Below are 27,646 nucleotides of genomic sequence, written 5' to 3'. Positions count from 1 at the left end.
ATACCATGTCTATCGTTGTATAAGGGGTTAAAAAATAGTTTGGCATGAAAATGGATATTTACTTACAAGGGGACAGATAGGGCATTGGGACTTGCTCTACAGCCGATACCGCGACCTGACGTCACAAACTGGGAGGAGGCAGTACTGTTCTTCACCAAGATGGCGGCCCCCTTAAAAGGACCGTAAAATTAAAATTACTCTTAATTAAAAAGCTTATCATTTATTAAACAGTATGTAATATTCTTATATTTACAGTACTTTCAGCAGTTTGAATTCTGATTTTGACCGGCGGGGAAGAGCAGACTGAGGGAGGTTTAAGTAGAGGTGTTGGCAGGTGTACTGAGAAAAACCCAATGTTCTTCTGGCAAAAAGTTTGCTCCACACCTGGTCTAGGCAGCGGCACAAACGAAAATTTTTGCTGCACAAACCAGCACAAACGTAGCACAAACGTTTGGCACCAATTTCGTCTGATTTGAAGAAGGTGGGGGGGCTGGTTGACCTTTTGACCTTTACCTTTTTTATTAATATCTTCAAAACCAAAGCAGCACAAACGAAAATTTTTGCTGCACAAACCAGCACAAACGCAGTCGAGTTGATTGACATCAGTTTCGTCTGATTTGAAGAAGGTGGGGGGGGGCTGGTTGACCTTTGATGACCTCTAGAAACATTTGTTTATATCTTTAAAATGATAGCGGCACAAACGAAAATTTTTGCTGCACAAACCAGCACAAACGTTTGGCACCAATTTCGTCTGATTTGAAGAAGGTGGGGGGGCTGGTTGACCTTTTGACCTTTACCTTTTTTATTAATATCTTCAAAACCAAAGCAGCACAAACGAAAATTTTTGCTGCACAAACCAGCACAAACGCAGTCGAGTTGATTGACATCAGTTTCGTCTGATTTGAAGAAGGTGGGGGGGGGCTGGTTGACCTTTGATGACCTCTAGAAACATTTGTTTATATCTTTAAAATGATAGCGGCACAAACGAAAATTTTTGCTGCACAAACCAGCACAAACGTAGCACAAACGTTTGACACCAATTTCGTCTGATTTGAAGAAGGTGGGGGGGCCAACTTCACTCAGGTTCTATACCTGTGTCCAAAAGTTGGGTAGTGAAATATTACACAAGAAACATGCTGCAAACATATATTTTTTCAAGTTTTCTACATGACATATTGAAGCAGGGGCAGTTCCAAAAATGGCTCTGAGCCTAATCATACCACAAAATTAGTTACAAAGCATCTTAAAGAGAAAAACTAATTTCTTGAAGAGCAGCTTTTAAAAAGTTACACCAGTTCTGGGGCAAATTACAGCAAATGTTTTCAGGATATTGAAAACATTAGGCACAAGTCATACAGTAAAAAAAAAGAGCTACCAAATATTAAGGAAACATCTATAAAGTTCTGCATTTGAAGAAAGTTTAGAATTTTTTTTTTTATAATTCTTTATTCTGGTCTTTAACAAAACAGAGACAACTTTAGTGATCCTATCAGACCTAAAACAGGACAGGTTGTGTCTGTGATATATATATAAGACAGTGCAAGAAAAAAAATGCTTTTACAGTGTAGGTAAACATTTGATTTCCACTTTTATTTTCATTGTTAAGAAGAAAAATGGTTGTGTAAACATTTGATCAACCTCCATCTTTAGTATTTCCCCTTCTAACACTGACTTCTAACACTGGATCAAACCAAAACATTATAATACTATACAACATGTCCAAAATCCAATCAAATTAATAACAAGGCTCCGACATTAAAGACTTGAAAGTACATGATTTTTAAGCTAGGAAACAACACGTTAATACGGCAATCCCTGAAATAATGTTTAACTTCCATGCTTTGACAGAGGACACCAAAACCAATCCATTTAAAGTCTATCCCTTTAAAACGGCCATCTCACAAAGTTTTCTTCAGCAAAGTCATTAAAGGCAGATCCAAAGTGCTCATCAAAGCCTCACTAAGTGGAGCTCACATAGAAATGCAACAATATGTGCGCTTTTAAATTAATGTTGTTGTTAGTGTTCACTATGACATGTTCCCCTTTAGTCAAGGCACAACCTACGCTTTCAAAGTCAAATCTAAAAAAAAAACTAAAATCACCAAACTCTTTTAGTGATGCCAGTTCCAGCAGAGGATTCAGTCCCGCACCTTCCCTGAAGGAGAGATCTATCACATCGCAATTCCTCCGAGGCATTCGAGGGCAGTAAAATATGTTTCCCCCTATTAATCTGCCAGTGTGCATTTCCACCACTCCGAAATGTCTCCATAGCGCTCGATAAATTTCAGAGTGCACGCTATATTAGACTCCGCTGAAAGCCAGCACTTTAATTGGCAGGTCACACTTTGTAATAGCCAGAGACATCCACTTACAGAGTCTAACAAGAAAATTTGAAAAGCATCGGCCGTACAGTCATTTGATGACAAGCTCTGAAGCCCTTCAATTTCCTGTTTTGGATTAAAGTGTGGAAGAGCAGCAGCAGCAGCAGCAGCAGGGAATGGAGACGCCGCAGAGCCCTCGCGGTCCGAGCGGCTGCGCTGAGACGATTAAATTACGGCGGCGGCACCAGGCGCTCACACCAAGTTATGTTCTTTCAGGTTGCCCTGCATGATGTGGTGCTTCACGTCCTTGAAGACGTTTTCGATGTTCTTGGTGTCGGTGGCGCACGTGAAGTGGTGGTAGATGTTTTTGTTTTCGTTGCAGTTGAGGAACATGTCCAAGATGAACTTTTCTGCTTCCTTGGCGTCCTCCTTGGGTCCTAGGAAAGGTGTCCAGCAACACACTTGTTTAGACACGGCTTACTTCACTTCATGCTAAAATACATATAAGGCGATCAGTAATTATCGTTGAATAATAACGACTATAGCTGAACAAGAAATATCACTTACACCTGTTCCCTGGTGAAGATGAGTAAATAAGAGTTAAACTAATCTTATTGAATTAGCAAAATCTTACACTGAAAATGGTGGAGAAAGCTAACCTTTAATGTGAGTACATTTATACAGCAGGGTAAATCCCACATGAAGAGACAAAGACTTTTAATAAACTGCCTGTGCAAATTCTCTATTGCACAGGCATTTTAATTGACATTTAATAAAACCACTGTTGCTGCATTTATTGATGCCCTGGCTGAACTGAATCTTCATGGATAACGTTTCATGAGGTTGGATGGATCTTTGACCATTGACCATCCATCCACAAGCTCTCCTGTTCATCCAGAGTCCAGGGTCCTCTCTTACACACTTTTTTCTGGGGACTGTGGATTTTTTTTTTTTGTCATCTGGTGAAACATATCTGGGAAGATTTGTTCAAACATTTTAGACCAGTGGTGCCCAAACCTGGTCCTCAAGTCCCCCTCTCCTGCAGGTTTTGGATGCGGCTCTGCTCCAGCTCACCTGACTCAAATGTTTGCATGAACTCCTCTGCATGCAGTCAGAAGCCTCTTAATCAGCATTCATTTGGGTCAGGTGGCAGCAAGGAGCTAGAACATGCAGGACAGGGGGACTTGAGGACCAGGGCTGGGAAGCACATTGTTTTTCCATGTTGTTAGAGCAATGTTCTGCTGAAAGACCCATGAGCACTTCCTTTCTGTTTTATTGCAGAGCACAACAGATTTATTATTGGGGGGTTTGCTGCCAATATTGTATAATTTTTTTATTTTATTTACAGTACCGATAATAATTATCCAGATTGTAAGTCATAAAAACTGTAATTATGACTACGATAATCATAGTCATCAATAGAATAATAACCGTAATAATTAGAGTCATCATTATGATTATGATAGTGATACATAATTACAATGGATATTAACTCAAAAACCAAGGCTGAAAATGTGTCTCATGGTTTCAAGTTAAAGTTCCATTGATGGATTCCCAAACGCCACAGTTTATATTGGACAGTTGGACAGATTTTATACAGGCTGAGTTTAAATTAAACATGCAGGTTGGCAATTAGATAGTGGCTAATTGTTATGAGACGTGATGGCACTCTTATGTTCTCTAACAACTTTAGGCTTCTTTTTTTTTATCTCCTGGATCAGTCTCCTCAGATTAAACAGTTTAACATCAACTTTGTTCAGATAATGTTTATAGAACAGGGAAGGTTACTCCACCTTAATAACTAATATCCATGCACTCTGTGAGGGTTCCCAGGGCCTGGGAAGAGAAATGGGCCCACAGCATCACAGATTATCCACAGTATTTAACAGTGGACAATTATCCCGCTGCATCCAACCAAGGCATACAGTTCCAGCAAAAATACCCAGCAGAGCTTAACACACTCCGCATGGTAATTTAGTGTCTAATGGTCATTATAGAGACTTAATGACTTCAAGACGCCACATTTTACTTTAGTTAACTAACTACAAACTCTCTCTCTCTCCTTCCCTTAGCATCCTCCTCACTCTGTGTGGCGCAAAGATAACACAGGATCCTCGTTTTAAACACCCTCTGCTCTGACTGAGCGAGGTTGAACACGTAGCTACTTTCTTGTAACTATTTCCTGATTTATAAACTCACACACAGCTCATTCGCTTAAATGGAAGATGTGTTTTAAAACTTTGTCTGTTGTATAAAATGTGTTCTGTCATAAAGATAACTGTGAAGATAGTCACAGTAAGCTGAAGAAGCTCTGTGGGGTAGTTTTGAGGCCTGGGACCCATCCTGCCGTCCATACATAAGGACGGCTTCAATGCCACGACCGGCTGTGTGGACAAACCCATTCCACAAGATTAGAACCAATAGGAAACCTAAGACCACCAGTGAGCTGAAGGAACTGCTAAACAGCAAAAAGAAGTGGTCAGGGAGGGAGTTACTGAGTAGTACACACAAAAAAAAAAACACTTGGGGTCAAGATCAGAGACGGCAAGGAGGTCTACTGGAAGAAGCTGGAGACATCTGTGGTCTGGGATGAAGAAGATAAAAGGTTAATTTCAAGAACAGGCTCAGCATCCTCCTCTGTTGCCCCCCTGCCAAACAGACATCCCATCACCCACAGCTTTCCTGTCACACCTGAAATGTTTCTTCGCCCACCTTTCATCACAAATCCTGCTTCTTTGCCACCGATGTCTTCTGGACAAAGTAGGCAGGACTATCCAGATCATGTTCTTTGATTTTTTTTATTTTTATTTTTTTATTCATTTGAAACAATTCAGCCTGAAGCTGAAGCTCATCCTTTTGGATGTTACCTTCTCCGAACATATCCGAGGACCAGGACCTCACCTGGACAGTGAACAGATTAGCGCCGGTCAGAAAGGCCCAGCAGAGACTCCGTAGAAGCAGTGCTGATGAGCTGTGCTACTGTGTGGTTCACTTCCTGCTCTGCTGCAGACAGGAGGGCGCTCCAGAGGGTAACAAAGACTGCAGAAAAGCTCATCAGCAGCCCTCTGACCCCCCCCCCCCTGTCAGACACCGACAGCTCCCACTGCCAGAGCAGAGCACAGAAAATAGCTGCGGACACATTCCAGCCCGGACACCAACTATTCAGGAAGCTCCCCTGGAGGAAGCACTTCAGGTCACTCAAATGTGGGACAAATAGAGAGAAGAACCGTTTCAGAACCCCGAACTCTGATTAAATGCATGTGCAATATTTTGTATGCAAAATGTAGGTTTTTTTTTATAGCTTTTAGAATCTTTTTTTATATTTTACTTAAAAGCTCTCCTTACACGCACTTGATAGTGGCAGCAGGGCACAATTTCATCATTTACTTGTGTGATGACAGTACAACCCTTTTGATTTACTTTGTGAGAAACTCCAAAGACCCAGATCAAAGCCTCAACAACTGCTTGGATCAATGAGTATCTGACAGACCACAGTTGTGATTCTCTTTATGTGGTCAGCAGCGCAGCACCCGCTTTCTCACCGTCCCTTTTCATGCTGCACACCTCAGACTTCCAGTGCAAGTCAGCACGAGTCCTGTCACGAAGATTACAAGAAGCTGAGTCCAGAGGGCTGGTGGATCGCTTTGCAGCATAATGTGGTGACATTCATCTCACGTTGAATGTGAGAAAGCAAAGGAAATGGTTGTATATATAAGGAGAGTCGGGAATATTTCATACACTACATTCAACATGAATGAAGAAGTACTTTTTCTTAGTGTTTGCAGCAAGATGCTGCATATCTTCTCCAAGTCTGTTGTCTGCCCTGGCATCATCTGTTGTCACGGCATCGGATCCAGTGACTAAGAAAAACTGCACAACCTGATAAATAAGCTTGACTCTGCTCTGGGTACTGCTCTGCTTGATTGTGCAAAAAAGGATGGTTCATCAAATGAAGGTGAGAGGGACAACCCTGATCCTCCTCTCCGTGAGCTTCTTCAGATTTGCTGTACTACTGACCACTACAGGAGATCCTGGTCGCCCACAGCAACTCTGAACAAACCTGGAGATGTGAGTTACTACAAACCTAAGTTTTTCCCTAGGGATTAATAAAGTATTTTTGAATTGATCTTGTCCTGCCTTAACCGTTTTGAAAAGTGGCAAAGAGAAACGAGCCACTATCCTTCATATTAATATGTGAAGGTAACAGGAAGTTATGGATTCTCATCAACTTAGAAATAAAGCATAAACAACAAGCTTTGTAAGAATCAATGATTGCTACTAACTGTGGAAATTATTATATATATTTTTATTTTATTTTATTTTTTCCCCACAAGATCCTTTTTTAAGAGAAAGAGAGTAGGACACAACAACTATGGAAGGTGCCGTAGTATTCACATGTTAGCCCTTACCTTTATAATCTGGGAAGTACGACACCAAATGTGAGTACTTGATCTTTTCCTCGAACAGATCGATCTTGTTGAGAAACAGGATGAACGAGGAATCGTTAAACCATTCATATTCTGTGATTGTCTTGAACAAGGCTCTGCTTTCCTCCATCCGATTCTTTGGGAAACAGATGAACAACAGTGTAAATATTAGGGAAATAATCTGATGGCAGTAATTCCAGCAGCGATCGTGTGAGCAAATTCAACTGGCTGCCAAATCAATTCAGAAAACGACTTTCCACAGAGGGGCCCCTTGCCGAGCAGGGTGACTAAAGGGCTCCCCCTGCAGGTCAACCATACGCACAGCCACCGCGGAAGATTGAGAGGAGGCCTTTGAGCGTGACCACAAAGAAAAGAGAGAGAGAGAGAGAGAGAGAGAGAGAGAGAGAGAGAGAGAGAGAGAGAGAGAGAGAGAGAGAGAGAGAGAGAGGCTGGAGTTGGACTATAGAAATCTGGGTCATCATTTCCACCTAACACGTTTGGCTTTAAACAAAGGGAACAATCTCTTTTTGTGTCCCTTAAAAGGATTTTTTTTTAATCATCCCAAAGTGAGCCCCTTTCACATCCCCCATGCACAGAAATAATAAGATACTGTGTGAAGAAAAAAAAAAAGAGTGTTTTATTTTGCAGGCAGCAGCCTGCCTCTCACCTCATGGGTGGACTCAGCAAGGACCTGATCGTACTCACTGAGCGCCACCAAAAACATGATGGACGTGACTTTCTCAAAGCAGTGGATCCACTTCCTCCTCTCAGAACGCTGGCCACCGACATCCACCATCCTGAGGCGAAAACAAATTAATTTGTTGAAAAAAACACCATGCTATCACACTTCTACAGATTGCATGTTAAGCCTGAGGTAGATGATAAAATAAATGTTAGAGGGGAAATGGGGGCGTGGGTAATATTCTGAGTAAAAAGGAGGATGATTTTAGTAAGTGTTGGCCAAGAAAGAACCTCCTGCTCCAAAATCAAATTTTTCTAGCTTCACTTCTTAAACCCCCAGTTAGTTGAGGCAAATCGCCGTTCACTGTGAGCCTAGTTGTGCTGGAGGTTTCTTTTTTTTTAGAGGGGAATTTTCCTCCACACGGTCTCTACATGAATGCTCTGCATGAGGGATTGCTGCAAAGTCAAAGACAACGAAAACGACTGTTTACTGTTTCTAAATGCCTATGGAGTTAGGAAGCTGTCAAAAAGATGTGTGCAGATTCTAACAACTTGTATATGTATTTTTTATGTCAGAAAAACACTGTTCACAAAATTCTGCTGTTATGTGAGTCTACAACATATTGTGGGTTAGGCTTGTTTTTAATGTGTGCATGAATCTGAAAGCTGCGATTCCAAAGTCTTGGGAATACAACTCAAATTTCTACAACTACAAGTCTTCTTTGCTGTGGACACAAATTCAAGTTTGCGGGTATGAGTAGAAAAGTGTTGAAATGGCTCCACATGGGGGGGCATTGTCCAACAAAGAGGAACTCTGCAGCAGTTCCAAAAAAAGTTAAAAAACAAAACAACTGGAGTTTTTTACGAAGTTTGAAGACGTTTCGCTTCCCATCCATAAAGCTTTCTCAATTCAAATGTCTGGAGTAGTGTGGAGTTCCAAGCTTTATATCATTTCCCAAAAAGGCCTTGCTATGGCTTAGATAACATGCAAATTAAACCGAAACTGGTCCACCCCTTTGCAATGGGGAGTCATTAGGGTAATCGTTGGCCTGGCTGGGATTTTGTGTTTGGAGAAAATCTTCTTGAGTTTTTCAGGGACTCCAGCAACATATGGGATGACGATGTTTTTGCGTTTATTCTTATCACCATTATGTTCTGCAGCGTGTCTTTTGGATTTTCTTGCTGATTTGACAAACACCCAGTTAGTGTACCCACTGGTTTGGAAGGCATCTTTGAAGTGTTTCTTTGTGCTTCCCTTCTGTTTTAGTAGGGAAATGCTCGGCCCGGTGTTGTAAGGTTCTGATGACAGAAAGTTTGTGCTCCTGTGGGTGGTGTGAGTCAAAAACAAGATATTGGTCTGTGTGAGTGGGTCGCAATTGATTCTCCTGTCATATCTTGTCTTGGGATCATTTGCAATATATTTAAGTGTCACTTTGAGCTTTAACATCAGCAAGAAAGAAATGTTAGAACAGAGAGAATCTTTTTTTTATCCAAACTGCATAAACTTCTGACTCACTCACTTCATCTGTGCCCTGATATTTTATCAATCAGTTGTATCTGATATGGTCTAACGGTTCAATTCTATTCTATTGTATACAGACATATTGGTTAAAAAGCTTCCTATCTAAGTTATTGACTTGTTGCATTCACTCTTCCTGAAACAGTGTGTAGCCACAGTGGACAGTCGCCTGCATTGTGTCGCTGACTTTGCAGCAATTCCTCATACTGAGCATGCATGTGGCTACAGTGGAGAGGAAAACTCCCCTTCAACAGGAAGAAACTTCCAGCAGAAACTGGCTCATTGTGAATGGCCATCTGCCATGACTGACTGGGGGTCTATGAAGATGGAGCAGACACAAAAATAACAGGGAAGCACTAATCCAGGATTACTTTATTCCTGGGGGTGGGGGGGGCAATGGTGTGCGTCAAGCTAGTCACAGCTAGCATGTTAGCTGGTTCGACCAGGATGTTTACTCTCTGTTTATCGCTCTTAAACACTGACACATTTAAAGTAAACAGATGACGCTTAGCCTATCGGTCCGCTAGACTTATAATATGCTGGGGGAAACCCTGAACTTAGCTCTGAGCCAGTTTTCTGGTCAAGAGATGATTAAGCTTCAGCACTTTCACTTCTGAGCCATGGATTCGTTTGCCTGCTAAGATTTACAATTTCTCAGTATTAGCTTGGAATAGAGATTTCATTAACTCTGTGATGCTTTACCTGGTTAAATAAAGGTTATCATTATAAGCACAGTTACAAAGTAATGTCAGCAGATTTGCATCACAATAATCAAGAATCTTTATTGTCACCGTGTATTAGCAGTGTAGTGAAAATTAAAACTAAATATAACACGCAGACACAAGAAGACATAATATCTCCACACATTTTTTAATGAAATCAGTTGATTGCGCTGACCGACACGCTTCCTGAGAAGTTTAAAGTGTGCAAAGAGTAGGGTGGGATGAGACTCTTATCCGATCCGAAAGTCTGATAGAAGTCCTTTTGCAAAGAATAGAAATTACTGTGTTGTTGCATGAATTAGTCATCCGAAAGCTCTCTCGATGATGTACTAATGCCCGCAGTAAGTACGCTGCAATAACTTTAACCCTTCATTTTACAGAATTGTACAATCTGCATGGCTGCATGTCTAGCCAGACATTCCCTGAGAAACTGAACACAGCTCTCAACACTTGTTTCCACTTTCCCTGCCAATTTGGCTGTATCATAAAGACAGATTAAGATCATACTGATATAGTAGTCAGAATCTGGTTGACATCACACACACACACCGCTCATTTATTCAGTTTAAAGCTTCACACACCAAAGTCATGCCAAAATCATCACTTTGCCTGTTGTACATTGTCCACTTGATGGCACAATAGAGCAAATTAACCATTGTCATGATGACTCCATCCAAGTCAAGCTTGACTCTTGGATGGAAAGGCTCAGCACTTAAAGAGGCTTCATCTCGCCATCACTAGTTTATTGTGTTCAGGGTTTCCCCCCCACTCTACTACAAGCTTGGCAGACTGACGGGCTTTAGGTGCCCACCCGCCAGGTTTGGGCATCTGGTTTATTGATTTTAAGTATGCTTTTTTATATATTCATCAGTAAAAGTGAAATCAAAGACATTATATAGTAGAGTTGTCAAAAATAGTCCATATTTCTATATATTTAATACTAAAAAATGAATTATTAAAAAGATACAAATTTGAATAGTCTATATAAACGCACTCATTCACATTCGCAGCCCAAACTGCCGCGCTTCTTCCCGGCTGAAGCGCACAGAGACACGCCCATCTCCTCTCTGCAGCTGCTCACGCACACCTGACCTAAATAATGAGCTGTTGTTGGAAGTTTTTAAGTATTTCCTTTTGTCAGACAAGAAATAGGAAATGCTGAACAGTGCTACATGCTAAGCTAGCATTAACACCCCTTTGAGCTGCGCAGTGCTGCATCACGACACAAAACACTCACGCCACTCAGCGCTCCGCTCTGACACATACGACTCCAACTCTAGACCTTGACTCTACTCAAAATGTTTAAGCTATGCTTAAAAAGCCAAGTGCACACCAGGAAACCAACTAATTTAAATGAGCTCTGTCATTTCCCTTACAACATGCTACAGGGCATTTATCCAAATATTAGTGGGTGCGTATGGTGTGTTTGTTCATTTTGAACCTGAAGTGACGAGACAACGGCCACACTGAGGTCAATGCTAGTTTTTATAATTCCATAAAGCTATTGCTGTATATTATTTGTTTTGTATCATTCTGCTGGGTAACAAAAAAGGTTTAAAAGCACAAAATGAATATGACGTTCATGCCTATAATGAATGTATATAAAGGTTAACCACCACTCTGATCTTATAAGATCTGGTATGCATTTAACCTAAGGAATTTAGGAATCTGGACTAAATAACCTCTCAGACAAAATTGACCTTGTAGTTTTATAAGGTTTTCAACTAAGCGTATAATGGCCCACATATATACTGTTAAAGGCTGTTAAATTCTAAGTATATACAGATTTTAAAGCTTGATTAATAATCACAATAGTACATGGGGCCCATAAAACATCTTTACCGGTAGGCTGCAATAAGATCCATGTTCTGTGTGGTCGTCAAATTCAAATCAACAATCAGCTGAATTCCTGCAGTCTGACTAATTGGAAATCATGCAAATGTAACAACAGGAAGATGTGCACGCAATCATCCCATTGTGGGAACAATGAGCTTTTTTAGGGCATATCATTCCCAGACCTAGATTTGAATAAATTTTTTCCCACCAAGGACTTCCTCTGTAATTATTTTTTACAATGTTACAACATTTTCCCCTCACTGAGAATAAATGAGACTAAGTCATCCCTGCTTTAGGTAATTTAAGACTACCAAACAGACTTTTGTATTACTGTCTTTAAAGTCAGAAGTTTACACAAAGAATAAAAAAAAATTGTGGAAAGTCTAGATAAAGAAGTCATGGCTGAAACAATGCAGAGAAAATTATGCTAAAGACAGGGCAGCAATGACTGGTCAGCCCCAGCAGTAAAAACGGTCAACCCATTGTGTAGAAGGATGTTCATATGCAATGCATTAAAGGAAGTGTTGGAGGAAACCTTGTCTCCATTGCCTGCCAGCCAGCTGTTGTCTGAATGTGAACTGTACAAACAGAGCACTCCTTCAATAGTAGATCTACTGCAATTCAAAACTTCTAAAATTAAACAACGCTGGACAGGTAAGTTGCAATGAGTTAAAACACATGGGATCCAGACTTTCGGGAAGGCCACTGACATGGCAGCATCATAGAGGAGCAGCTCCCAGACATAAGGGCTAAATTCCCCCCTACAGGACCAGCATTCTTAAGAGTGAAAAGAAAGGGGCGATTTATACGAGAGCTGGCAAGATTATGACTAGGGGGTAAGCAAGAAGAACAGGGAATAACATGGTAGAATCTGTATATACAACACCGGGAAGCAATCTGAATTAGCAGCAAAGCTAACATTAGCAAAGGAAAGTTTGATGGAGCCAGCAATGCAGAATTTGGCGGATAGCGTTGCAGATCTGAATACTGTGCTGCTGGAGATAAAATAATTCCACACAGAAGATGGGGAAAGCCTCAAAGAAATCCAACTGGGCATTAAAAAGCTATGCACCTTTTGTTTTGTTTTGTTTTACTCAAGTTACTTATAATATTCATACATGTTTTAAATTGTATTTTACTCTAGTTGATTGTTTATCAGGTATGCTGTTGATTTCTGTTCAGCACTTTAGTCAGCTGTGCTGTTTTTAAAGAGCTTATAAAGAAAATTGGCTTGGATTGGCTTGGAACTGCCGGACAAATATAATGAGATATTTTAGAATGCCAGCTCAAATGAAAAAATGTCGTACAGAGGGTTGGCGTGGATGTGGGGACAGGCTTACAGACCATCCTCATATTATCTGGAGCTATCTTTATATTGAGATGTATTGGAAGGAGCTTAAACAATGCATGAACAAAATCTTTCAGACGGATCTCCCATTCAGATTTAGAAGACTATTTATGATTAGTTGATACGCAGGATTAAAAGAAAGTTAATATTATAATGTTTGAAATAATGATATTGGCAGGGAAATAGGGAAATACAAGAAAATGGTTAAAGGGGAGCACCAAAAAAGGAGAATTTGTTTGATGCAATGCATGATATATATGCTATTGAAATTAGGAGTTTAGGTGTCAGGTTGCTGGTTAGGTAGATAACAATGGTCGCTAGGTAAATATCATTTGAGTTTTGCTTACTAATTATTTAGCACTATTAATAAACAGTTAAAAGTCAGGCTCTGCGATATGGCTAAAAAATAAAATCTAAGATTTTACTATACCAAATCTGATTATTAATTTTTCTTTTTTCCTCCTTCTCATTTCACAAAAAGAAATTAAAGAAATAAAAAAAAAAATATTTCAACCAATTCAACAGGGGGTTTATTTGAATTCAAAGCGCAACTAAATACAAGCTGTGAAACACGCTTGTAAAACAAGATGGTGGCCCTGCCATTGTAAACAATGAAAATATAACAAAATGTTTGCTGCTAGCGGTTTGACGCAATGAGCTAAGAACAGGCTTCACTTCACTTGTGTAACTTCAAACTAACTTAAAAAAGTTAAAGAGAAAATTGAAGTATCTCGTCTTATTGTAAAAAAAAGTTTCCTCTTTACAATATTTTGACAAAATATTTTCCTAAACATATATTCAGCATAGGGTTGTTTGGTATAACGCTGCTAATTTAGTACAGGGAGCATTTAAAACTACTTTACTGCATTTGAATGGTACCGGTACCTGCAGCGCTGCAGACAGCGCAGCAGCATCTCTGGGAGGACGAGGAGCAAGTCAGGGGGAGAGAAAGAGAGAGAGAGAGAGAGAGAGAGAGAGAGAGACAAGGTTTCCAAAACCGCAACTTAGTTGATAGGTTTAGTCAGTTTTCAGACCCCTCTAGTGACTTTTTCAGAAAAGCGACTAAAGAAAAATCTAGCGACTTTACTCTGCGTTGGTTGTTGAAGACTTCGGCGACAACACGTAAAAGCATCGATTGGTCTGCAGTTTACTTTTTTTAGCAAGTAGTGAGTCCTGCTGTGAGCTCTGCTGCTGCCCGTCTGCCCAAAGGAGACCCGTTCCACTGCGTGTCCACATTTCCAATGAATCACACACGTGCAAAGCTGCCGCTGATCCAACACTAGTCTACAAAGCGGGATGTTAATATAATTATTTTTCACTGAACCGTCGTTGCATCAAAATAAATCTCTGCGTGAAGAGAGAGAGCAGTCTTTCCCCTGCTTTAAAATGCTCGTCTCAGCCTGTGTCTGCACTTTGTTTCAGCTGATCACGTCAAATCAGATCCTGATAACTATCAAAGCTTTCTTCTCATTATAGAAGCTTTTTTCTGGTAATATCACAGCTTTACTCTCATATCATCACCGCTTTATTCTGGCAACATTATGACTTTGATCTCCTTATTAGAAATTGTCTAAGTATGGCCCGATCCATGCACTTTTGACTCAGCAATGATATTTTTTGTGTTCTCTTTTTATTTGAAAAAGTATCAAAAAGTATCTAAATACATGTTGGTATCGTGAAAACACTAATTCAGCACTGCATGAGTCCATTGGCAAAATAAAATCCTTGTTTTCCAAAAATGTAATTTTAATAAATTGTAATTTTGAATTAATCAATTAAATTTATTTATCGTCCAGCCCCAGTTAAAGGTATAGTGGACAATCTTTTTTCGGCTTCGAGTTCCGGGGGTATCACCTTATCTATTGGTTGTCCCACATGCCAATCATTGTGACACGCTCACCTAACGCCAATCTCCGTCCTAGTTCCTTCCTAGTTTCCTTTTGCTGTCCATGCATACTTCAAGTGTTTATGTATCCAGTGAGCTTCAATTTCAGCCGTTCACTGTAGCTCCGCTGCTCTCACCGTATACTTTGAAAATGGCTGAGAGTCACAAGAAGCAAACTTTTCTCACATGTTTATGAGAAAAGGAGGAAGGCCTCAGAAGGAAGAAGAATAAATAACCAAAATCATGCATTTTATTTATTATTTGTGGTATGTTTGCAACTAAAATGAAAAAGAAAAATATGACAAGAGCTCAATTAACAAAATGAATGGACTAAACAGTGGTTGGTGATTTCTATAGTACGTTTTTATCATTATTTGGTTCAACTAATCAGATATTTTACTAGTGATCTTGCAGCAGCAGCAACCCTAAAGAAGGATAAACAGAAACAATAAGACTCACCTGAATATCACATTCTCCAGGTCAAATGGATACTCTATTATTCCTGTTGTGGGCACCCTGACCCTCAGGATATCTTGCTCCACTGGCAGATAAGCAGGATCAGCAATTCGATCCAGGTCAGTCATAAAGCTGAAGGCGATGGCAGATATTGCAGAGTTAAACAAGAATTAAAATTGTATTATTTATTGGAAAAACTAAGTTGTCAGTATCAACTTTTAAGACTTTTAGCAAAAACTACAAAAAGAATCATTATCAGACTTTACTTTTCTGACAACACTGGAAAATGAATGTTAACTATTTGACAATGTTTAAGGAGTTATTAGCCTGTTTACACTCACTATTTGGTTGAGTCGGAGAGCTGGTATTCCCTCCTCCGAGAGTAACATTTCTGAATTCCTGGGTCACTCCAAAGTCTCTTCAAGGCGTCCACGTACTGTGTTGGTAATGTTTCTAGACTTTCCGCCTCAACACCACAGACCAAATCCCCGTTAGCCTAAACCCCGGAGTGTAACGTTATTTGGATGCACACAGAGCATATTGTGAAATATAACTTTGTAACAAGAACACCATCAATACAGGACTGTGTTTATACTTCCAGCATGCAACTAAAGTACCTTGCAACACTATTCAGAACACTTAACCTTTTCAATATTGTCACTTTACAACCACAACCTTCCATGTATTGAAGAAAAAGTATATCCAATCAGTACTTTTTAAACCCAAATTTTTGTAAATGAAACATCAACTCTGTTGGACTATGTCAATATTAAACCTTGTACATTTAGCAAATGAATAGGTTCTCGTCTGCTGCTTAGAACTCTGCTTTAGATTAGTTTGTTTTTAATTACCGATCTAGTATGTAACTCTATGTGTTATTGCCACTGCCGTGCCTAAATTTCCCAGTAGTGGGACAATAAAGATAATTTTTATCTTATCATATGTGAGCAGCAACTGTCAGGTCTTGCCACAGAGTCTCACTTGGATTGAGTGTTGAACATTGAACGAGGCATTTTAATGCATGAACATGCTTTTATTGCTACCGTCCCATTGCATGTTTACGGTCACTGATCTTCCCATCCACTCTGGCCAACCTTCCGGCCCTGCTGAATAAAAGCCTCTCCATAGTATGATGCTGCCACCACCTTGTTTTACAGTGATGGACTGTGTATGCAGGGTGATGTGCAATGTCACTGCTTCTGTCACATATAATGGTCTCCATAAAAAACAAAAATGTAAAATGTTGGTCTTATTCAACTTCAGAAGACATTTTCAGAAGCGAGAGGTGGGTCTTGTTTTTTGGACCGTGGGAGGAAGCCGTAGTGCCTGGAGAGAACCCACGCATGCACAGGGAGAACATGCAAACTCCATGCAGAAAGACCCAGGGCAAGGGTAGGACTTGAACCCAGGACCTTCTTGCTGCATGGCAACAGCGCTACCCACTGCATCACTGTGCAGCTGGCAAACTCTTTTTTACAACAATTGTTGTTGTTTTTTCGACCGCTTTAGACTTCTCCGTAGCTTTATCCCTGACTTGTCAGATGTTCCTTGATCTCATGATGATGTTTGGTCTTTACAAAGAAGTTGCATTAACACTGAGATTAAACGCCTCACATGTGGACTCTATTTAGCTATTTCATTTTACTAATGAAGTACATTTCTGAAGGCAATTTGGTTGCAGTGGATTTTATGCAGGAGTCTCAGAATCACCAGGACTGAATACAATATATTTGTAAATACTTTTAAAAGCATGTATCTTCTTGCTTTTGCTTCACAGTTATTTAGTACTTTGCATTTACCTGTCACATAACACCTCAATAAAATACACTACAGCTTGGGGTTTTGACTTCATAAAATGTTGAACATTTCAAGATATATGAAAAGGTTTGCTGTCATGGTCAACTTTTTATAATTGTGCTTCTAAAACACAGTGTTAACCAAATTGCTTTACATGGCAGAAACATAAGTTTTGAAATATTAAAGGCTAGAAATTCAAGGAAAAAATCTACTACTTAAGTACACAAAAAAAGTGAGATAAATGAAAAACTAAAATAATAAAAGACATTATCAAAACGGCAAAAAAAATATGATTTTGGTACTAAATTGAAGACAAACACTGATGCAGTGGGATAACATTTTGCCTTGTGAGACCCTTTGTGAGCATATACTGAATTAACAACAATGTAAATACGTGCAGCACCGTTAACTTTCACATCACGTCTGCCATTTGGTTCTTTTATTTCTTATTTGAAGTTCTTCAGCTGCAGACCACCAGAGTTAGCTTTCAGCAAAGAAAAAAAAAAACAAAAAAAAAACAATCTACTTCAGGCTGGAGCAGCTTCATGATCATTTATGGTGAAGTGCTGCGGCCCGTTTACATTCAGCCACGCTTATTTACGATCACGTCTCTGTCAGGAAACACTCCCCGCTATCTCTATGGTTAATGTGTCATTAGAAGCATTTTGTCCATGATTCATAAGGCGGACAATTTGCACCACCGTTAGGAAATGTGTCTTAGCACTCTGTAAACAGTTTGAACAAGCTGGTTAACCCATCGTTAACCTCCATCAAACAAAAACAGTTACAGAGCTGTTTACCAACTCGTATATCTGCTTAAAGGGTAGTTTGTTAAGTTAGAATTGGTGGTTTATTGCAATATTACTGTGTTATACTTGACATATGGTGCACAGTTTACAATATTAATAACGGCATTTGGCGTGTTACGTCTAATTTTCCAAAAAGTACTCCCCTTAAAATTAGAAAGACAAAAGCGGGCTGGCAAGTATGAAGACATTCCAGCCAAAGTGACAGCTGCTGCAAGTGGATTTTATCAGCCCTCATTAAATGTAGCTCCAGGAGCCGTTTTAAAAACATTGTCTCAATGATTTTTATCATGTTTCCAGCTGGTTTCTAATGAACAACAGCCCTATAAAGGGCCTCCTACTATAGGCTTGATGAGAAAATACATGGAAAAAGAGGCTGAAGGTGGAAGCTCCCAGCTATAAGGCAGGTCTCCGTGCCATAATGGTAGAGATGCTTTGCAACATTTACCTGCTGTAATCCTGATTTCCAAAATAGCATAACTGCAAACTGTTTAAGAGATTTTCTTTTTATTTGAGTCTTTTCATTCAACCTTTAATATAAAGGTTGTATTATAAATACACGTTTAAGTGCCATATTTACGCCATAACTGTGTCTAAAGAACTATTATGTGTTTAATACCAACAGATGCAAAATAATGCTGGAAGCCAGATATTTTTTGTAAGTATTCAAACAACTTGAACCTTTAGGCTGTACATTTTGTTACATGTTAGTCAACAACTTCAGTGTGTTTTACAAAGGTCATACGAAGCGTCTCTGTGAACACAAATCTTAAGTTTTGTCACATATTCTCAACTGGACCAAGGTCAAGACTTTGACTGGGCTTCCACGATTAGCCCTTATAAGCTTTCCTGATCCTGATTCAGAAAGGCCTCCCCACAGCATGAAGCTACCAAAACAGAATTTCACCTTCAAGGTGGTGTTTTCATTGTAATGTCCTGTGTCCTCTGCCATCTCTGTCAGGTTTTCTGTCACATATACTGTGGTGTTTTGCATATTAGCCAAAAAAAGTTAACTTTTGGTCCTATCTGACTATAGTACCTTATTTAAATGCTTGTGGCTCACAGCAAACTGCTAACATGACTTCTTTCTTTCTTTCTTTCAAGTTTTGCTTTCTTCTGGCCACTCTTCCATAAAGGACAGTTTTGTAGTGTGCACAATTAACAACCATAATCCTAATAACAGACTGAATTGCTGCAGAAAAGATGGTAACTCGTGTCTTTTTAAGTTCGCCAAGTGGGCCATAATATTTCCATTTTCTTCACATTACAATATTGTGTGATTAGGGCTGGGCAATATGGACCAAAAATGATATCTCAATATTTTTAGGCTTCTTGCCGATACACAATAATCATGTTGATATGGTTTTCTTTTCATGAAGTAATTATAAAAAGGCACCTCTGAATCAAAGCTTTCTCCCAAATGTCTCACTGGCACATTTTATAAACAAACAGCTGTAGATAAATATGAGAAACAGCTGAAAAATAACCTTTTGGAATACATAAATGTATAATTATAACTCAACAAAGACCATCTCGATACAAATTAAATGGTTGTATCTTATGTATCTCTTTTTTTTTTATCTCGATATTTTTAAAATCTCTGTATATTGCCCAGCTCTATGTGGTATCCAGGCCCAGAGGATTACCACTGACCCAACCCACCCTCACCACAGACTGTTCAGTTTGCTGGCCTCTGGCAGGAGATTATTCAGCAGCCGTTTCTTTCTCAACGCTATTAGACTATTGAACTGTCAATCACAGGCCTCCCTAGAAAACCTCTGTTCCACTGGACTGAACACCCCCCAACTCCCTGTCTGTCTGTCTGTCTGTCTGTCTGTCTGTCTGTCTGTCTGTCTGTCTGTCTGTCTGTACAGTCCTATGAGAGAGAATTACAGCTTGGGATATTTCTGTGTAACCAAACTCTAATGTAAATGTCATCCCAATCCTATCTTTGACATGTGTGCTGTGTTTCGTGGTCCTCGTGATTCTGTTTGCTTACCGACAGTCTCTTAAAAACCTCTGAGGCCTTAATAGAACACCTGGCTTTATACTAGGATTAAATTACGCAAAAGGTTGACTATTTGCCAATTAAGTTACTTCTAAAGGCAATCGTTTGTTTTTGTTTTGTTTAGGGATATTAGAGTAAAGTACGTGAGTGCAAATCTACACCACATGTTTCAGATTGTTCATTGTAAAAAAAAAAATAAATAAATAAATCGTATAATATTTCATGAACTTCACAATTAAGTGTCACTAAGGCTACTTTCACACTGCAGGTCTTGATGCTCAATTCCGATTTTTTTGTGAAATCTGATTTTTTTGCGTGGTCGTTTACATTTCCAAATATATGCGACTTGTATGTGATCTCCTGTGTGAACTGAATGCGTTCAACCTAAGTGTCCCGCATGCGCACTCGAGGACGCGATGACGTCACACGTAGCAAGCGTCCTCAGTGTTTGCAGAAGTAAACATGGATTATAATGCTGGCGCGCATTTTGCACGTCATTAATTTATTTTCTAGCCGGAGCTTTCCTTCCATTGACTGCGCTTCTCTTTGTAATCCGCTATGGGTGTCGTCTTTCTTCCCGCTTCTGCATAGCAGGACGCAGAATAGTGACGTTTGTCGAGTATCGGTGACGTACAGGTGGGATAAATGCGACCTGGCCGTACAGACACAGGTCGCATTTGAAAAGATCAGATACGTATCGGATTCAGGACCACATATCCAAGTGAACTGGGTCGCATTTGAAAAAATCCGATCTGTGTTGTTCAGACTGTCATAAAAAGATCAGATACATATGGGCAAAAAAAATCTGAATTGGGTCACTTCAGGCTGCAGTGTGAACGTAGCCTTAGTGCTGATCTTTCACATAAAATTAAAGCAAAATACATGGAGGTTTGTGGTCGTACTGTAGCAAAATGTGAAAAAGTGGCTTGATACCTTTGCAATGCACAATATGTCACACGATAAATGGATTACGTATTTGATATAACAGCCCTCTTAGCCATCCTTTGACAGCTTCCTGTGTGATGAGCCTGCATTCTGTACATAGAGTCCAGGAGTTGCCGTCGCTAGAGCTGATAAAAGCTAAACACATGTTAAGCAGGGTGCTACAGCTAAGTGGGAAATGCTCCACATCTTCTGCACCACACAGATTAAAAAGAAGTTGGACAGCAGGGTGTGTTCAGTCACAGACTAATTCGACAGCCCAATAACAAACGGCATCATGGGAGATCGTCGTTGTCTACTGCGACAATTTCCAATACCTAATTAACACTTCTACAAACACTTCTGTTTTTTAGTTGAATTCTATCCTAACTTGAAGTAACTACGCTGGTTAAACTTACACGCATCCCACCATCCTCCCGTTTAAGCCCATATCTCATTTTGGGGGTTGCAAATGCACCCCCGAGTCTTCTGAGCCTCTACACAGCCCCATCTCCATACAAGTCAAAAGCTGACTCAGGCTCAGCGCCTTGGGTCTGCCTCTCGTCCCAAACCTGAAATTCTCTCTGTTTAAATGTTGCATGCTTATTTGAGCCAGCACATTTAAGAGACTAATGTGCTCCCGTCTTTGGTGTGACAGGTGCAAAGTCCTGTGGGATTAATAATTGTCTGTCTTTACAGGCCTGCCGTGTACCACCATGCGTTCATCCGGGAAACAGCCTGCTCTGCAAGCTGAGAAAAAAAAAAAAAAAAGTGCTGGCTGCTACATTGCAAAACTAAACACTGTTGAAAATTACCAGAAGTGCTTCTCTAGGGCGTGTAATGCACACTGCGTATTCTGGAAGTAAATCTTGCGAATGCTTCTTAGGAAGTCTGGGGTAAACCATCTTTCTTCATTTGTAGAGTGAAGCAACAATGAAAGGAAGCAGAAAAAGAAAGATAAAGCTGTCAGGCCTACCTTGTTGCTCTCGTCGTCGTAAGGGATCTGTAATGTGCTCATGGCTTGGATCATGGCTTGCATGGCCGTAAAGATGTTCTCATAGATCAGCCTGGTGAAGCCTCTCCTGTCGTCATCAGTGTATCCACAGCCATGGATGATCCTCATCTGCTTGATGAAAGTGCTCTTCCCGCTTTCACCCGTTCCTAGCCGCCAGCAGGGACATACAGTCCTTTCATTTATACAACATAGGCTTAAAGCTTGCATTACGGGTGGGCTGAAAAAACTTATTTCCATCAACATAATCTTTAGCTTCCTCCACTTTTCCCTCAGAATCAAATGTGGGCTGTCCAAAATGTTAACTCTTAAGCCCCAGCCTTGAACCAGCCCCGAGCACTGTCTGGGGGAGGAACGTAACTTTTCAGCAATAACAAACCATTTAAATAATCAACATATTAATAATTGTATTTTTCAAACAATGTGGTATGTTGGTAGATTCCACACATGTCTGTGTTTAAATGGAGTTTGTAAATAATAGCATAGACATAAATAGATTTAAGCATGTTATTTTGAGCAGAAATTCAGGAAAAAATGCAATAAGCCCCACCACCCAGAGCGTTGATCACAGGCACTTTATAATTCAAAGTTAAATTTTAATGAATTTCACTATCGAGGTATAACTTAGTTTTATATAACTTAGTTATATATTAGTTATAGTTTTAGTTTACTTTAAGGAAGACCAGTAGCTTTTCATCTTAACCTGAGCTAACAAACGCCAAGCCTTAAATCTAAGAAATCTTTGGATTGTAATTAATAAGGTATTACCAGGAGCTTAACGTGAAACAGCTTAATTTTTAATCATTGTTATTTTATTTATTTATTTATTTATTTTATTATTTTATTATTGGGTAAAAACATAAACAGAAAAAAAAACAAAAAAATACAACTGATCCATATGACCAGTGAGTCACGGTATCTTTGTCAGCATTTATCATCCTCAGAAATTTAATATCATGTTTTTAGTACAGGGGCCATAACAGAGGCCAGGAACTGTTCTACAGGGGCACAGGCCCCTGTTGGCCCCTGTTTAGAACCGCCCCTGACTGGGGGAGGAACGTAACTTTTTAGCAATAACATACCATTTAAATAATCAACATATTAATAATTGTATTTTTCAAATAATGTGGTATTTTGGTAGATTCCACACATGTCTGTGTTTAAATGGAGTTTGTAAATAATATCATAGACATCAATAGATTTAAGCATGTTTTTTGAGCAGAAATTCTGGAAAAATGCAATAAGCCCCACCACCCAGAGCGTTGATCACAGGCACTTTATATTTCAAAGTTAAATTTTAATGGCTTTCACTATAGAGGTATAACTTAGTTTTATATAACTTAGTTATATATTAGTTATAGTTTTAGTTTACTTTAAGAAAGACCAATAGCTTTTCATCTTAACCTGAGCTAACAAACGGCAAGCCTTAAATCTAAGAAATCTTTGGATTGTAATTGATGAGGTATTAGCAGGAGCTTAACGTGAAACAGATTGATTTTTAATCATTGTTATTTTTTTTTAATATTTATTTTTTATTATTTTGTTATTTTATTATTGGGTAAAAACATAAACAGAAAAAAAAACAAAAAAATACAACTGATCCAAATGACCAGTGAGTCACGGTATCTTTGTCAGCATTTATCATCCTAAGAAATTTAATATCATGTTTTTAGTACAGGGGCCATAACAGAGCCCAGGAACTGTTCTACAGGGGCACAGGCCCCTGTTGGCCCCTGTCTAGAACCCCCCCAGACTGGGGGAGGAACGTACTTTTTAGCAATAACATACCCTTTAAATAATCAACATATTAATAATTGTATTTTTCAAATAATGTGGTATTTTGGTAGATTCCACACATGTCTGTGTTTAAATAGAGTTTGTAAATAGTAGCATCGAGATAAATAGATTTAAGCATGTTATTTTGAGCAGAAATTCAGGAAAAAATGCAATAAGCCCCACCACCCAGAGCTTTGATCACAGGCACTTTATATTTCAAAGTTAAATTTGAATGGCTTTCACTATAGAGGTATAACTTAGTTTTATATAACTTAGTTATAGTTTTAGTTTACTTTAAGGAAGACCAATAGCTTTTCATCTTAACCTGAGCTAACAAACGCCAAGCCTTAAATCTAAGAAATCTTTGGATTGTAATTGATAAGGTATTATATAAGATAGAAGTATATAGATCATATATTTACTTTGAATCACAACAAATTATTAGAGATCTGATGTTAGATTAATAGTGCCTCATAAAAAGTCTTCCTTATCAATCTGCCTGAAGTTTATAGACCTTCAAGACACAGATAATATATCTATACAAGATCATTTTATCTGAAACTTTGGAGATTTTCACAGACTTGTGAAAGGGCAACAGAAAAAGACACCTTTTTAGCATCTTGATCCTGTGGCTTTTAACTCAACAAAAGCAGAAGTTTTGCTGAATCACACATCTACCTTAACCCCACACCTCTTGGATGTACCTGGTTCTAGAGCCCTCCTCCCTTCGTTTATTCTTACTATAATGTACTGCCAACAACATTTTTGAAATGTCGAGGAAGCAGCTCTTTAGGTTTGAGCTGCTGAAGGTGATGGGTCAATATTTATGGGTAACAAAAAAAACACAAACTGATAGTAAAGAAACTATAATGTAGACGGTTTTGCAAGTATGGCATCTAATCAAGGCAAAACTTGTTCAACAGCAAGCTCTCTCGAATCAGAAGTAATGAAGACAGATTCCGCATGAGTGAGTCTGTACGAAACGCCCTGCACAATGTTCTCAGCAATGCTGATTTGTTTTTTGATTTTTTTTTTCCCTGGAAGAGATTATGGCTGCCAAAGATTTGACAAGGTGTCTGACACATTGTTCAAACTTCTTGATTTACATTGACATCACACAACTGGATTTGTCAGCTGAACGGCTGTAACGTGACTCTCCTCTGTGACGTGTTGAGATTTCGTGACCGCCTTGATTTGTTCTTTTTGACGCGGTGCGTTACGCGGCTGCAATTAGCCGCCAACAAGCAGGTATACGCGAGGAAGTAAATGTTGGTCATAAGGCCATTTCCAAATATGATAATCAGAAAGTGACTTCACAAAGAGGAAATGAACCCTTTGTGTTCCCTATTGCTCAATGCTCGGGAATGCTTGACGTTGAAACAATTCCCAGTTGGTACGGACACATCAAAAGTCCCAAACACCACCAGTCTGAACTGTTGATACAAGGCAAAATGGATCCACTACTTTCATATTTATGCCATATTCTGGCCCTACCCGCTGAATGTTAAACCTGAGATTGATGGGAGAATATTTTTTCCAATCTGCTAGTGTCCAGTTCCAGTGAGCCCGTGTGAACTGTTGCCTCAATTTCCTGTTCTTGGCCAACAGGAACTGCTTTCTGTTTCTATAACAAGGAATTGCTCGGCTGTACATTCGGAGATGCTATTCTGCATACGTTGGTTTTAACAAGTCACTATTTGAGCTATTTTTTTTTTTTTTGCCTTTCTATTCTCTGGTCTGCACATTCTCCTCTAACCTGCTGTGACGTCTAATGATTGGTGGATGTTTTGTCTTTTTTCAGATTAGTCTCTATGAGCCTGAGGGATAGATATGTGTGACCCCGGCAGTTTCTGAAACAAAAGCCATATTCAAAGTCAATTTATTCCCAATTCTCATGCTCAGTTTGAGCTTCTCCGAGGCGTCTTCACCACATCTAGCACTGGGTTGTTGCCCTTTGAAATGCTGAGTCATTGTTTGTATTAAGCAATCATAAACACCCTAATAAAGTGGTTGGCGTGAGAATATAATAGCCTAATGCTATTAGATGGGCACTCTCACAAACACCTACAGGTGCTTGAATTCAGGTACTTTCAGATTCACTTCTATACAGAAAACCCCTATTATTATCATCTTCAGCTGTCGCTTTATAGATTTCGTATTAAATAATACTGTATATTCTTCAGTGATGGTATCAAGGCGTTGCTTGTTTGTACCTGTAATATTTTATTAGCTGGTTTTGCTGTTCTCTTTATTTCTCTCTTAGTGAGCGTAGAAGCAGACTCAAATGTTGTATCGCTCTCTCCCTTTTCTCTCCTCTTTCTCTTTCACCTTTTCTCCCTTTTGTTATTTTGTCCCATCTCTTTCTCTCCTTTTTTTCCTCTTCTACCTTCCTGTTTCAGTGTCCATTTTAGATGAAATAGTCCCAGAATAAAATCCAATAAAGCTTCATGGATATATAAACCAAGCAGAGCACTATGGCAAAAGCAGTAAGGCTCCACATGTGAAAGTAAGATCTGTTGGGCCCTTTTTGGCATTAAGACAGCCATTAGTATTGTCACATTGCCAGACAGGACACTAAAAAAAAAAGAAAAATGGGCCCTGATGAAACTGAAGTCCAAAACGTTTACACAGTATCTCAATGAATAGTGAATCATCAGAGTTTAATTTCTAAATTTTAAAGCTGAATATAAGAATAATTTCTTGGTGTCAATTATTCAGCTATGTAAAACATAAATGAAGTCTTTGTGCGAGATAAACACTAATTGGGGCTGTAGTTGCCTGGAGACTTGTTTTATGCTATTCCTAAAACCCTTAAAGATCTTGTGAAAAGATTGACTCCAAGCAAAATGTTACAACAATAAACCAGTAAGCCTACAGCAACATGGGAGGGGAAAAAAACCTGTCAGACATCCTAGTTGTAGTTCTATGTTAATAACAAGTTTGTTCCTCACCCAGCAGTAGGAGCTTAAATTGGCGTCGGGACTCCCTCTTGTCCTTGCGGAGCTGCTTCTCAATCTCAGCGTTGATCCTCCGCGCCTCTTTGGCCTGCGGACTGAGGCAGCAGCCCCACGCGGGGCTCAGCTCCATCGCTCCGGGGGCAACGTAACGTCTTCACCTTACATGGAAGAGACACGCGCAGCAAACGGTGAGGGAGGAGAGTCCCGCGCGCACCTTTTAATGCCGCTTCATCAAACACTACGAAATATTGAATTTTGCGTACTTTCACACGCTCTTATTGCGACCTGGAAGCAAGCTCCACACAGTTTGAGGAAGTGCTACGCGCTGTAGTGTCGAGTTCCTCTCTAGTGAAGAGGAAACATTGTCTCTGTGTAACAACTTTTGCGATGAGAGTCTCAACAAACCCTGACGGCAGTGCTCCGGGCGTGGCGGGCGGACAGTGCTGGATTCCCCCCCACCCCCTTCTCCGAAAACGTGTTGGGGAAAGGCAAAAAAAAAAAATGGATGTTGCTTCGGGTTCTGGATATTGCTGCAGCCGCCGTAACCCTGTGCGCTCAAGTTCCCGACCTCCCGAGACGAGATCCTGGATGTCACCCAGCTGACTGCTGCACCATGTGACAGAGAGGCTGTGCTGTGATGGGAAACCGTGTGGGCTTTCAAGATTGCATTATAGGAGAACACATTTCCGGTGCTGTCCAGATGCACTTAACAGAGCAACAGGCTGACACTTCACCTTTTATCATAATGCATCGACTGCACGCACGCACTGTACTCCTTCCAAAGAAACAAAGAAAAACACAAAGAGAGAGAGACTCAGGGCTGTGGCACAGACTTTATTTACTAAACACCTGCAGTTACTACAAATATCTGAGAGGGCAAGACGGAGAAGAATTCAAAGAATTCCTCCTTTCCTGGGCTCTCAAGCCAGCTGCATCCGCTTCACACAGAGAAGTGCATCTTCAGAAATGTTTAAAGAAAAAGAACAAAAAAAAAAAAGGTTTTCACTTTGCAGGAAACTTTTTTTGCTTCAAAAATATATAGATGTATACAAACCCCTCTGGATCAGTTTGTCCCTTCGCCAGTTTGTGCCTCCAATTGTGCGCCTTTCATCACTTCTAACTGCCCACGTACATAAGCATTGGTTTGAGTTTGCTTTTCCTTGTAATTGGGCGT

The 27,646-nt window shown here is 39.7% G+C and overlaps 1 protein-coding gene across 1 annotated transcript; it reads right to left on the bottom strand.

Annotated features, from left to right (window-relative positions):
- Positions 1-1,200: 1,200 nt before the first annotated feature.
- Positions 1,201-27,099, bottom strand: LOC105938139 (guanine nucleotide-binding protein subunit alpha-11). Its single transcript, XM_021307161.2, has 8 exons — positions 26,736-27,099; positions 26,467-26,630; positions 21,704-21,888; positions 15,537-15,691; positions 15,199-15,327; positions 7,416-7,545; positions 6,731-6,884; positions 1,201-2,758 (listed from the first exon to the last, which is right to left on the bottom strand). Exons 2-8 carry the CDS (start codon positions 26,600-26,602, stop codon positions 2,574-2,576), a joined length of 1,074 nt encoding a protein of 357 aa, XP_021162836.2. The 5' UTR covers positions 26,603-26,630; positions 26,736-27,099; the 3' UTR covers positions 1,201-2,573.
- Positions 27,100-27,646: the final 547 nt, after the last annotated feature.

Source organism: Fundulus heteroclitus, chromosome 8 (assembly GCF_011125445.2).
Source record: "Fundulus heteroclitus isolate FHET01 chromosome 8, MU-UCD_Fhet_4.1, whole genome shotgun sequence".
NCBI classification, from domain to species: domain Eukaryota; kingdom Metazoa; phylum Chordata; class Actinopteri; order Cyprinodontiformes; family Fundulidae; genus Fundulus; species Fundulus heteroclitus.
The sequence above is the reverse complement of the archived record's forward strand: the minus strand, read 5'-3'. Positions and strand labels throughout refer to the sequence as shown.

Excerpts from the sequence above, each read along its gene's own strand:
- LOC105938139 (XM_021307161.2), bottom strand. The coding sequence starts at position 26,602 with ATGGAGCTGAGCCCCGCGTGGGGCTGCTGCCTCAGTCCGCAGGCCAAA. Across the intron at positions 21,889-26,466 it reads ATTTAAGCTCCTACTGCTGG|GAACGGGTGAAAGCGGGAAG; the intron begins GTGAGGAACAAA and ends GCTGGCGGCTAG. Across the intron at positions 7,546-15,198 it reads CTGGAGAATGTGATATTCAG|GATGGTGGATGTCGGTGGCC; the intron begins GTGAGTCTTATT and ends TTTTCGCCTCAG.